This window comes from Lemur catta, chromosome 7 (assembly GCF_020740605.2).
Source record: "Lemur catta isolate mLemCat1 chromosome 7, mLemCat1.pri, whole genome shotgun sequence".
Taxonomy (NCBI): domain Eukaryota; kingdom Metazoa; phylum Chordata; class Mammalia; order Primates; family Lemuridae; genus Lemur; species Lemur catta.
Window position 1 is genome coordinate 97,624,090 of NC_059134.1, and position 14,333 is coordinate 97,638,422.

The window sequence follows — 14,333 nt, forward strand, 5'->3', positions numbered from 1 at the left end:
AAATAGGTTAAATATGAGTACTTAGTTAGGAAATTATTATAAAAATGGCCTTCCAGTACTAATAGTAATCCCTGCCATACCTAAAATACTACGCTATGAGACAGCTTGCTAGTCTCTTGGCAGCCTTGACCAGTACTGGCATCTGTGGTCCTTGAGGTAGTGCCATGTTAGGTAGGGATGGAATATTCAAAGCAAACTGTCACATTGCCATGAGCAGCTACAAAAATACTTGTGGCTTTCTTGGCCTATTGATTTATTAGGTCACAACTGACAAAGGATGGATATTGAGCTTCCAGACACCTCTCACGCATTTTCCAGGCTTTTTGCTAATCCTGGGTTTCTATTAGAAGCAAATAGCAAGTGCAATTCTTCCCACAATTAGGAGTATTGGGGATAAACATTTTAGTTGCCATTCCTACCACACTGTTTATATATCTGAAATAAATTCCATAATTACTAACACCAGAAGAAAATTCTCTTCTTCCATCTGTTTAGGGCATCTCTGATATCTTTGTTCCTCAGGCTGTAGATCAGTGGATTTAACATGGGGATTATGACAGTGTATAAGACTGATGCCAACTTGTTTTGGCTCAGGGAATCACCAGAGTTAGGATACATATAAACAAAGATGCCTGAGCCAAAGAAAAGGGTCACTGCTGTCAGGTGAGAAGCACAAGTGTTGAAGGCCTTGGACCTACCTTCAGCTGAAGTGATCTTCAGGATGGTGGCAACGATATAACCATAGGATATCATGATAACCAGGACAGATGTGAGTCCAAAGATCACTGTGAGCACAGAGGTCATGACTTGAAAGAAAAAGGTGTCAGAGCAGGATAGAATCAGCAGTTGGGGCAGATCGCAGAAGAAATGGTTGATGATATTTGGCCCACAGAAGTTGAGCTGAAGCAAGGCACACAGTTGAATAAATGAGCCAAGGAATCCAGTGATACAAGATCCTGCCACCATGTGGCCACAGAGGGTGGGGGACATGATGGCCGTGTAGAGCAGAGGGTTACAGATGGCAGCATATCGATCATAAGCCATGGCTGCCAGAAGACAGCACTCAGTCAGACCCAGGCTAGAGAAGAAGAAGTACTGCATGGTGCACCCCATAAAGGAGATGGATTTATGTTTCTTGAAGAAGTCTGAGAGCATCTTGGGGGCTATAGTGGAAACATAGCAGATGTCCAGGAAGGACAGGTTACTGAGGAAGAAGTACATGGGTGTATGCAGATGGGAGTCCATCCTGATGAGGGCAATGAGACTCACATTCCAGGACACTGTCATGAGATAGATCCCTAGGAATATTGAAAAGAGGACAACGGTGAGCTTTGGAAATTCAGAGAATCCCAAGAGAATGAACTTTGTAATTGTTGTATTGCTCCTTCCTCCAATCATTGCATTGGCGATCCTAAGATCTGTAGGGAAAAAAGAGAATAAATCTCTAAGTCAGTTGCTATCTGAATTTTTATTGAAATAAACCACATTCTGTCCACACTGAATGTAGAACCAAGTGAAATATTGAGCCATTTTAGCAAATGCTTCCAAAGAACTACAATGGTTCTGTGTGTCAATTTTCCCACATGTTAAAGAGGATAAATAAACTTTTCATTCTTAACCCATCAGGATTTTATGAGGACAAAAAAAAGAAAGTAGAAGAACATTTGTAAGACCCTTTTAAAAAGATTCCTTAAAAATTTTAGTGTATTATTAATAAAATTATAATCCCTGCATATAATTTAGTGACTAAGAACATGGACTTTGATGTCACACAGCTGTTTTTGAATTGTGGCTCTGCTACTCATGAACTGTATATCTCTCAGAAGGTTGTCTGATGTCTTTGTGCTTAAGTTATTTCATCTGTAAAATAGGGATAGTAGAACCTATCTCATAGGGTTTAATTGAGGTTATGTATCGTACCTGCCATGCATATGGTAGGAATTGTATGAAGTGGTGTCATTAAGGGATATCTTTCTAGTATAGTTTTCAAGCACTCTTTGGGTTTGTGAAAAACTTTTAAATTTAAACTTTTAAAGGGTCATATAGATAACAGCTCTGACTACAGTGTGATATAGTTAGAAATCAATAACAAATTGGTAATTAGAGAAATATAATTGGAAAATTATTACATATTTTGAAACTATGCATGAAAAATTAATGCCAAGTCTCATTAATAATCATAGAAATGCAAATGAAAACAGTGTATACAATTTCATACCCACTATTTTGGCAAATTAAAAAGCAGGACAATATCAAGTGTTGACTAGAACTTAAGATGAATGGAGTCCTTACCTCCTGCTGATAGGAGTGCAAACTGGTATGATTATTTTGGAAAAGATTTTGGTAATGTTAAATAAGGATGAATATGTACGTACAATATAACCCCAAAATTCCAGTACTAGGTATATTCCCTAGAGCAGCAGATGTCCAAGCATGGTGCAAGAACTCTTTGAGGCCCCTGAAACCCTTTAAGAGGTGGTCTACAAGGTCAAAATTATGCATGGGCAAAAATATCCATTCAAAGGCAAGATAGGCTAGTGGAGTTTAATGTAACTGAGTACAAAAAGTTTACAGTATGATTTTAGGTTTCACATAGCAACTAACCTTTAAGAAACTACTACTTATTGAGTTTTGGTATGATATTAAAGAAGTTTGTATACAACTCTCTGAAAAGACTATTAAAATACTCCTCCCTTTTCCAATTGCAAATTTGTGTGAGGCCAGATTTTCTTATCTACCTCAACCAAATCAGGATCTCACAGCAGACTGAGTGCAGATAGGAAAATCCAGTTGTCTTCTATTAACCCAGAATTTACAAAAAGACTTTCAAAATTATAAAACAATGCCACTCGTAACAAACTATTTTTGTTTGGGAAAGTACAGTTATTGGTTTTTATGCATTATTTTATTAAAATAGTTTACTCATATTAATACATAATGAGTGAAAGATCTGAGCAGAACAGAACTGGTGAGTGATAAGTGGCTAATATGTACCAATACTGTTTGCTGAAGAAAGTGAGAGCATGAACCTTAACAAATACTCACAGAAATTCATTATAAGCAATTGAAACTCTCTTACAGTTATGGCATTGCCCTGCCCTTCTCCTACAATGTCCTTCCACAAATAGCTAGTCCAGAAAAATCTTGCCCTACTCAAAGCATGAAAAGTGCCAGCACATAATACAAAAATATTACAATAAAATATGAAGAAAAGAACAGAAAATTAAGTAGTAGATGAAGAAAATATACCAGAAAAATGTTTGCCCAGGTCAGATGGAAATTCTGATCAAACATTGTGAAATTCAAGTACTTCGTGAACACAAAAGTCCTCTATAAGACAAAAACTCAAAGAATAGATAAAAGACCTGGTGGAGAAAAAAGAAGGCAATGACAGGAAATAAATCATGAGAAGCAGAGCTCAGACGCAAAGAAGAGGAAAAAAACTTACCATCACAGGTTGAAAGTAGCAAAGTAGGAGACAAAGTAGTAGGAAGAGATAATATATTGCTGAGAACACAGTAAAGGTCAGAATGAGCATCTTTTTCAAAAAAGGAAGGAAAGAAGGAAGGAAGGAGAGGGATGAAAATGAAGGACGGGAGGGAGGAAGAAAAACGAGAAAGAAGAGGGAAAAGGAAAGAAGTGCACATTTAGAAAATTCAAAGAACATCAACATAAGTGCCCCTCAATTCACAAGTGGATTAACAAAATGTTAATCCATGGAGTACTACTCAGCCATAAAAAGAAATGAATTAGTGTCTTTTGCAGCAATACAGATGGAACTGGAGACCATTATTCTAAGTATCACAAAAATGGAAAAATAAACACCACATGTACTCTCTAATAATTTAGAACCAGTTCATGGGTACTGAGAGAAGTAAAAGTCATTGGAAATCAAGAAGAGGGGAGGAGAGAGGGGTAAAAACCTACCTAACGGGTACAGTGAACACCGTTCAGGTGATGGGCACACTTATAGCCCTGACTGAAGCATTATAAAAGCTATCCATGTAACAAAAACATTTGTACTCCCTTAATATTTTGAAATTTAAAAAAGAAAATTCAAGGAGCAAATGACCCACTTGTAAAGGCAGCGCATGCAGACCAAAATGGGAAATATTTAGCTCATTGATTTTTGAAGTTTTTCATACTTCAGGATTTGGGCTGGGGGAAGAGACTTCTTCACTTGTATGTTGTACATTTCATGTCCTAGCCAGACCATTAAGTGATTTTAATCAGAAATCAGAGGCTCCAAAATGTGAAATAAATGTTGATTCTTATTAAAATCCTTATGAAATAAGGTATCCTAATTTTATCCTAAGAAGAGTTTGCATACTGACAGGTTTTGAACATCAAACAGATGAATCAACTATAACTGTTAGAGCTGACATCATAAATTTCGACTTTTTTGTTTCTGTCTTCATCAATCATAATAATATGTAATACTTATTGAGCACTTACTGTCCTAGTCACTCTTCTAAGACACATACTTAATCCTCACAACAACCTCATTCTAATTTAAAGCACAGAAAGTTAGGGAATTTGCCCGTGGTCCCAACACTAATAAGGGATAGAGCCAGGAACCCTCTGGATAACTGCCCTCAGGGTCCAGCGTGTAACAACTGTACTATCCTGCAAATTTACACACAAAGTTTGTGTCTCTTTCGTCTTTATTTGCTTAGTAATTATCAGCATTGTATTATTCATTTAATTAAGTTAATGAATAAGTGGTTAAAACTTTAAGGATCAATTTTAAATTATAAACAAAAGAGAGTAGCAGGAGTCAAAAGGTCATATTGGCCGATATCCACTGTAGCTAAAGTAAGTCCACCCTACGTCAGCTAGTATAATGATTAATATTCCCTGGTCTGCAAAGATGGCAGTGGGGGACAATTTTTAATACTTCAAAAAGCTATTAGAATCATATATTTATGCAAAATAACACCACCAAATTTCTTTAGCATAAAATTACATTAATTCCTTCTGGCTACTCTATTTCAGACTAAGTGAAAGTTTTAATTATTTCATAAATAAAAATGGGAAGTTCTCACTCTACTGAGAAGTAGAGTTTATTTGGCACCACCATTTACCAGTTTTGTGATTTTGGGCAGATTACTTTATCCCCATGTGCCTCTATTACTTCATCTCTACAGGAAGAATCATAATCACCTCACAGGGCTTTTGTGAGGGCATAAGTGTGATAAGCAAAGCGTGCAAAGTCATAGGTAAAACTCTTGAAAATGGGTGGTGTTATATTAATTATGAATAATAATGACTATATTCTAAAGGTAGTTTGCTAACTAAAAATCTTTTGCATGGAAAAAATGGGATGATTTGGTGGTGAAAATATTAGGTTCCATGGTCCAGATGGTAAACGATCAGAAAACCTCCATGTCCTCCATTCTACTTTACCCACTGGCTAATGTGGGAAATTCTATGTTAGATCGTTTTGCAGCTCGAATGCGTTGGTTTCTGTTAAAAATTAATATTATCCCATTGAAGTAGGAAAGAGGGATCATGGGTTTTCTGAAAACAAACAAACAAAAATAGGTGCTGAGCACAGATGTATGAGGTCTTTGGGTCGAATGCACGAGAGCAGGATTACAGGAAAAGAAGAGAGAGGGAAAGGTTTCAAGCATGGAAACTGAGTTTCCCGCATTCTGATTTTACCCACCCAGATATTCTTGCAGGCGTTTGGCTCCTGACAGGTGTGCCTTGGTGAATTTCTGGGAGGTCCTGCGGCCACACTGCCTAGTCCCCACATGTGCATAGAGTTCTTTCGGAAATTAGAAGCCACGAATGTCATAATATGTGCATCCAGCTTCCCCTGGGCTCTGTGCTTCTGGCCATGGAGCAAGAGAGGTGTATCCAACTGAAGATTCTCCTGAATGTTTCATTAGGGTCCAGGGTGGTGAGAGAAGAGACAATTAACAGAAGGTACCATTTTCAGTTAATTACTCTCCAGAGTGATGGATGAAAACAACAAATGGAAAAATGTTCCCTTCTGATTCCATTTCTCCACATTATCATATGCCCCTCATGACCTGATTGAATCAAGTTCCAATTTTCCTTTCCAGACGTTTAGAATTATGAGATCTGGGAGAGAATCTCTAAGTAGGGTGACCATGTCATTTATTATCCAAACAGGACAACTTTGGGCACGAAAAGGGGAGTTATTAATAATGATGTCAGGACAGTATGCATAAACTAGAATTGTCTTAGGCAAACCAGGTTGTAGGGTCCCCAGACATTTTAAGGTAAAAACTGCCATTTATTGTGGCATTGGTGGTTATGTGCTCAGGCTCTAGGCAGTCTTGCCTGGGGTTGAATTTTTACTTCATTATGAACTTGATGACATTCCTTAATCTCACTGTGGCCTCAGTTTCTAGGTCAGTATAATGGAGGTGATAATAGAACAACTACCTTACAGGACTGTGGTGAATTTAAATGAGATAGTACCTGTACAGTGCCTGGAAGCACTCAATAAATGCTAGCAATGTTATTTTTCTTAATTATGTCATCATTTTAACTTCTCCATTTTTGTCTGCTCATATTTTTTACAAAAACTGAGGTCATGTTATGGATACAAATCTTTATTCAGCTTTTGTTATACAACATTATGTTTTTATTTTTTTTTCATTTCAGGATATTATGAAGGTACAAACATTTTGGTTACATTTTATGACTTTGCCTCACCCAAGTGAGGATTAGAGGCATGCCCTTCCCCCATACAATGCTCACCACATCCATTAGTTGTGAGTTTACCCTCTACCAACCCCCTAATCCCTGGAAAATATTACTACCGTGTGAGCACAATAGTGTTGATCAGTTAGTGCCAATTTGATGGCGAGTACATGTGGTGCCTATTCCTCCAATCTTGTGATACCTCACTGCGGAGGATGGGCTCAAGCTCTATCCAGGAAAATACAAGAGGTGCTAGATCACCATCGTTTCTTATAATTGAGTAATATTCCATTGTATACATATATCAAATTTTAATAATTGGTACATTATATTTTTAAAGCTTTGTGAATTCTATTTTAATGGCTATATAATATGCTATTGAAAAATTTAATTTAGTTAACGGTTTCTTACTGTGACCTCTTGTATTTTGTTTTCTTTTCAATAACAGAAATGCGACCCAGATATTTCTGATCTCACTAACCTTAACTATGTCACCTTATACTTGCTTTTATTTATAATTTTAAATAATTTTACTGTTAAAGATAATCAAATACAGAAAATCATATAAAAATGTACAGTTTACTGAGTTATGGTGAGAACATGCTTGTAGCCACCATCCATGTGGGAAGACAACAGTTTGCCACCCCCCTCAGAAGCACCCCCCCGCCATGCCCTGTCACAGCCCTCTCCTTCCCACCTAACGGTAGCCACTATTCTGATCTCATGACAATTATTTCTTTACTTTTCTTTATAGTTTTGTCACTCAACTCTGGCTTTTTCAAATGTATCAGTTCTCTCTCTCTCTCTCTCCCTCCCTCCCTGACTCCTTGAAATCTATTTGTTTTAACTTTGGAGCTTCCCACACTCTGAATTTTGCTGATTGCCTCCCATAATGTAGTTTAATGTTTTTCTGTCCTCTGTTTTTCCTTTATATTGGTAGCTGGATAGAGAGGCTTAATAAGATTCCATTTTTATATTTTTAGCAAAACTATCCCATAGCTAATATTGTACACTTTTTTCTAACATCCAAATTTAGGAGACACCTGCCTCCATCTGTTGGCAGTTCATGGGTCCAGTGTTTTGCCTGGATGCCTGGATTCTCTCTCCTAGAACCCATGGGAAGCCATGAGAGATGATTACATGTCCTACAAATTCATCCCATTACACACCACTCGGTGGATTTTTAAAAGCCTTTCTCTGCTTCTGTCTTCCCCCTCAGTAAGTAAATTTCACATGCATGTATTCTGATTATTTCAATACACTTGGTGGTTTTAAACTTGTGTGTCTTTCCTATGAGTGATAATTTTTCTCCTTTTCCTGACCCTAATATTGTCCATTGCATTGAGATGAGTTGGTTTTTGATAAAGAATATGTGCATACCTGTTCAAATATTTCAGAACAAAAAAGAGAAAAAGAAAATGTTAGGTTGTTTTTCTCTCCTAGATCAATGATACAGTTAATATTGTATGTGAAAGAAGAGTGATCATGAAGCAAGATATTGTCAGGTATTGACTGAATAAAATGGTTAGTAGCTTTGCAGATTGGTTGTCACATCAACAGCCGGCGCCATAGCAAAAATTCCCAGCAACAGAGGAGGAAAATGTGATCTTAAGAGGTGAATAAGAAGTATCTGACACAGATAAACCTTTGTACCATTCAGATCCAATCATGCCATCGCATGGTATCTAATGCTACAATGTGAACCTCTCATTTTGGGGGGAATTAGATGCTCTCATTTCCTCTCCAAAAGATAAGGTACAGTCAATAGGTCTAGTTAAGCAGGTTACTGCCCTTTCTTCAGCAGCTGGTTCTGTAGTCAGAACTGATTAATCTTCTCCCTCCTCCACCACTGACTTCAGATTTCCCTCCCACTTAGCCTTTATTTCAGCAGGTCTAGACAGTTTATCTGGAAGGTTAATCCAGACCTATATCCCTGAAGAGTCTGAGCCCTTAGCTGCCTTGCTCTTAATAGTTCCTAGTTGCTGCAATTTCCCATTAACTATTCTCTCCAAGTATAAAAATGTCAAGAGATGCCCCAGTGAATCCTCTGGATTTTAGACATGCTCCAGCCCTGTTGTAGAGCAGCAACCCCAACTCCTCAGGTCAATTATCCCCACCCTACAGTAAATCCTTTCTTTGCCTGCTGGTCTGCTAGCATCAGGTGGAAGTCTCAGTTTCAAGTTCACTGGAATCCTACTGTGTTGCCTGGCAGACACGTTTGCCCCTGAGATCTAGGACTTCTAACTTGGTGGGGTCTAAGTTTGTGGGAAAAGAAAGCACACTCGTAGAAGTGGGTTTCTGGGAATGACGATCAAGGAGCAAAAATCCTGCTTCCATTCTTCGGTTCCTGGACGCATATGTTCTAGCTGTTGGAGGGAAAGCACCACATACTAACTGCTTGTTCAGTGCACCTGCAGCTTCTGGAGAATAGTGACTTAACCACAAAGGTATTTTTCGCTGGCCAACACCTCAATTCAGCTATCAAGGCAGATACTTTTGGATGATGACATACAATATAAGATCAGTGTGTTAAAAGAAAAACTTTAGAGAAATTGAATTTAACAGAGTTTAATTGAGCAAGAAAAAAAAATGATTTGCAAATTCTCCAGCCCTCAGAATCACAGCAGAGAGACTCCAGTGCTGTAGCGTGGTTGGGGAAAATTTATGAACAGAAAAAGGAAAGTGATGCACGGAAAATGGAAGTGAGGTAAAGAAACAGCCAGATTGATTACAGCTCAGCATTTGCCTTATTCGAACACAGTTTGAACAGTTTACTGCCTGTGAGTAGTTGAATTATGGCTGCCGGGATCAGCTGAGTAAGACTCAGCTATTGTTACAGAAGCACACTCCTAAATTAGGTTTTCAGCCTGCCTACCTACTAAGTTAGGTTACGGTTCATACATAAGGACTCAAGCCTGTGAGTATACAGGTTTTCTCAGGCCAGATTTTAGTTTGATTTAATAAGTGGATCTCTTGGTTACACTCCCATTGGAACATCTTTTTTTTGGCCACAAATTGCGTCCCTCAATTGAGGCCATGTTATACGGGTTGCCACGTGATCAAGAATTGTGTAACCCTTCAGAGGGTGGTCCTGGCAGAGAAACTGTGAATGTGGAAGGCAGATCTACATCCACAGTATGTATCAGTTCTAATAAGCGTGAATCACTCTTTCCTCTAGGGTGGAAAGGTTCACTCTAATAAACCCATCACAAAGTGCCGGCTGGTGTATTTGAGTCATGGTATCCTATTGAAAGCTCATCTTTGGCTTTTCTTAACAGAGAGCACCTTGGACACACAACAGTTCCAGTAGTTAGGTTGGCCTTGATGAACAGCTCGAGCATTGCCCTCAACCATTCCTCTGTGATGACTCTCTGTTCACGGTGGCCTTGAATTGGGATGCACAAGGACCAAGGCTAAATGATATCCACAATTTTGTCGACTTGTCCATCCAAGTGTGAGAACTTCCATAGCAATCTGTCTAGACCAGAGTTTCTCAATCTTGCCACTATTGATATTTTGGGCTGGACAATTTGTTGTATAGGGCTGCTCTGTGCATTGTTGGATGTTTTGCTGCATCCCTAGACTCTAGCTGCCAGTAGTGTCTGCCCCCTCCCTCTGTATAAGAAAAATATCCCCAGACATTGTCAAATGTCCCCCAGGGGACAAAATCATCCCTGGTGGAGAGTGACTGTTTTTTTTTTGTTTGTTTGTTTGTTTTTTTTTTTTTTTTTGAGACAGAGTCTTGCTCTGTCACCCTGGCCAGAGTGCCATGGCATCAGCCTAGCTCACAGCAACCTCAAACTCCTGGGCTTAAGCAATCCTACTGCCTCAGCCTCCCGAGTAGCTGGGACTACAGGCATGCACCACCATGTCCGGCTAATTTTTTTTCTCTATATATATTTTTAGTTGTCTAGATAATTTTTATCTCTATTCTTAGCAGAGACAGGGTCTCGCTCAGGCTGGTCTCGAACTCCTGGCCTCGAGTGATCCACCCGCCTCAGCCTCCCAGAGGGCTAGGATTACAGGCGTGAGCCACCGCGCCAGGCCTGTTTTATACCATCTTCCTACAAATCACTCGTATTGGTAGATCTCATCTCAATTACAAATAAGTAATAAGCTAAAGAAATCTTTATACAATTCATCAAAAATAACAAAAGAAAAAAATAAGGGAACAAGTGAAATAAATGGCTGATGAAGAAAATACACCAGAAAACTGGGGTCCAAGAGCTGACGAAAACTGGGTTCACATAAACCACCATGAAATCGAATCAGTCCAAGAGCTGACGAAAACTGGGTTCATATAAACCACCATGAAATCGAATCAGTTAACTAAAAAGCATGTATAGCACAAAAGTTAAAACAGGGATATGGAGGCTTAGGAGAGAACCGAGAAGACAAGAGAAGAGAACAAAAAATGACTTGGCATAGCTCAGTGACAAATGGGGAAAACACACCACAGAATACAGAAATGAAGTCTGTGTAGGAACAGCAGTAAGGACAAAAGTAGACTAACTAAAAACACAGAAAATGATATAGAAAATAGGCTTGAAAAAAAGTGAGAAAAATAGAAATTTGGAAAGAAAGAGTTTGTAAAAATAGAGGGAAAGTGGAGGAGGGGATTCAAGATGTACGTCTAGCAGCACCAGTGAGTCACCTCCTCCACAAAGCAGCAGCAAATCGTGAGTAGATGATCAGATTTCAAATAGGTCATCTCAGAGTCAACAGAGAAGTGACAGGAAACACCTGAGGCCAGGAAGGAGAGGGAAGCAAGGCAGTCTGCTCAGCTGGGGTCGGTGCCTAAATGAAGTAGCCACGTGGTCGCAAAGGAGGCTTTGCATGGGCCCAATAGTGTGACATCCCACTTACCAATGCTAATCTATAATAACTACAGCTGCCACTAGCATATCCAACCTGCCAGCAATAGAGACCACGGCTGAGCCCTGAACATGACACCATCTCTCAAGGAGCCCAGCCATCCATTTGGCGGTAAACTGATTACGGTGGACAGCTTTCACCCTGGAAGGAGCAGTGATTCATTTGGATAGGATACATCCATATTCCAGTTATGGATTTCTCTTTACTGCCCACAGGTCCTCAGCCAACACATTATCTGAGGGTTCACAGAGTAATCCACCGACATGGATTCCTGCATAACCTCACACCAGCCCAAGGAACCTACTTTATAGCAGAGGAAGTACAGCAGTGAGCATGTGACTATGGGATTCACCGGTGCTCTCACATGCCACAACATTTAGCTGCACAGCTGATAGAATGATGAAATAAACTTTTGGAAGAGTAACTAAGGTGCCAAGTCTAAGGTAATACCATTCAAAGATGGGTATCCTACATAATATGCACTAAATTGACAACCATTCTAGGGTGCCTCATCCTAAATAGGTAGACTACATAGGTCTGGGAACAATCCTACAGAGGGATAGGATTGGACCTACTTACCACCACTCCCACTTGGGGTGACCCACTCAGGGATTTTATTCTTCCAATCTCCATAATTCTGGGCTCTGTGGGTTGAGAGGTCCTGATTCCCTGAGTAGGAATGGTTCTCTAGGGACACAGTAGGAATCCCATTAAACATTAAACAACACCTGCTACTCAGTCACATTTGGATTTGTGAAGAGACCAGCAAGCAGGGAAAGGAGCCATCATCCTGTCCAGGGCAATTCACCTGTTATTGTACGACGAGGGCAAGAAAGAACAAGTTTTGAACCCAAGTGATCCACTGGGGAATCTTTTGATGCTCCTTTGTCTATTTTCACAATAAATGGACAAGTGCAGCAGCTGTGGCCTGAGAAAGCCATGATAACTAGGGCTCAGAGTCTTCCAGAATGAGAGTCTGGGTCACCCCAACATGTAAACCACCTACACCAGCAGCAAATGAGGTTTAGAGGGATCAAGAATGGGTATTGAAGGGGAAAGTAATGACTATGGGTTGCAGTCAATACCTGATATAGTGTTGGGAATGTAGTTTATCCCACTAATCTTTTTGTAATTTTCTCTAGGGAAAGAGATCAGCCAGAATTTGGAGAAATTGTTTCTAAAAGTTACTACACAAAGCAAGTCGATCTGAATGGCACAGGTTGCGGACTGCAACGGATGCTGTGACACACCATCCAGATTGTGCCTTCAGGACCAAGGCATTCATTCCACCATCTGAACAGATTTCAGGGCTGATGACTCTCAGCTGAGGGCCTTTCCAGGAGTTTCCCTAAGACATCTCCAAGACAGTCATGCCCCCTCTCAAGGTAGGACAACTTGAGGACCCAGAGCTCCAGAGTTCCCACAGGAACTGAGGTCTTTGTGTGAATGTGCCACAGTACAGCTTCTCCTTTTGCCCCTTCTACTGTCACTTCAAGTGTTGATTCTGAGAGCATTCACAGTACACTTCCTGTAGGCAAAACTCAGCCCCACAGCTTGTTTCCTGTGGGGTCCCACAGCCACTTTTAAAAGTGGGAAAGTTTGAAATTCACATAGTAACATGGTAATCCCCTATAACCTGGTAATTCTACTTCTGGATCAAAGAAATTGATATACATATGCACTGGACACATATGTGAATTTGCCCATAACATATTTGCCTCAAATTGGCAACAACCCAAATTCCCATTAATGTCAAATGGATAAGTAAATTGTGGTCTAATCAAAGTGAAAATGAACAAACTAGGGTTGTACAATCACATGGAAGAAAGCTGCAAATATATTATAACATTAAGTAAAAAGAAGCAAGACATGAAAGTATATTTCCGTAGTATTTCAAAAATCAAAAGCTTAGAAACAAGCAAAACTAAACTACTTCGTTGAGTGATATGTACGTAAAATAGTGAAATTATGAAGCAAAGCAATGAATGGTTATATCAGGTGTGGACAGAAGCATTTGTGATTCAGAAAGACACACAGAAGCCTTCTGGGATGATGTTAATGCTGTATTTCCTGATATCAGTTGTGGTTACACAAGTATTTTATGTATTTTGTGCATGTGTAACAATTTTACAATAAAATATAAAAATAAGAAAAATTTTAAAAAGAAATTATTTAAGTAGTATACATCCCTCTTTGCGAAGACCAGTTTTGAAACTAAAAGTTCCAACAAAACGGAGAAAAGTAGCCCAATTCATTCCAAAATGGAACCATATTCACTCCTGTAAATTTCTGTAAACACTTCCAATAGTCCACGCACCCTGGAGGGGATGACATGAGTTTCTTTTAGAAATTAACAGGCTCTGTCAGATCCTACAGAGCTCTGGTTAGGTTAAACCATTCCAACCTAAATAAATGGAACAATGTTGTATTTTCTCATTGCTGGAAAATACTACCTTCCTAGCACTAAATAGAAATTTTCCAATGTCATTTTGTCCATCTTCCTGCCTTTGAATAGACGTAAATTAACATCACCCAAAATTTTTCTAGAAAATATACATATTAGATATGTCTTCACTCAACTAATATCTAAGATGTTGATTTTTTTAATTAAGAAATAATGTAAGAGGACAAAAAAGATATGAAGGCCCAATATATTGGTGAGTCACCTCCTACATCAATAATTACAGTATTTATCAGTTGCCAGTACCTACAAAAATGGCAACAGAAAGTCACTGTCAATATTTTAAAAGCTAATAAATTTGAGTACATTTCTTCTAAAG

General features: G+C 39.1%; 1 protein-coding gene across 1 annotated transcript; it reads right to left on the bottom strand.

The window, feature by feature from the left end:
• Nucleotides 1-456: 456 nt before the first annotated feature.
• On the bottom strand, nt 457-1,245 carry LOC123642144 (olfactory receptor 1440-like). Its single transcript, XM_045557056.1, has one exon. It carries the CDS (start codon nt 1,243-1,245, stop codon nt 457-459), a length of 789 nt encoding a protein of 262 aa, XP_045413012.1.
• Nucleotides 1,246-14,333: the final 13,088 nt, after the last annotated feature.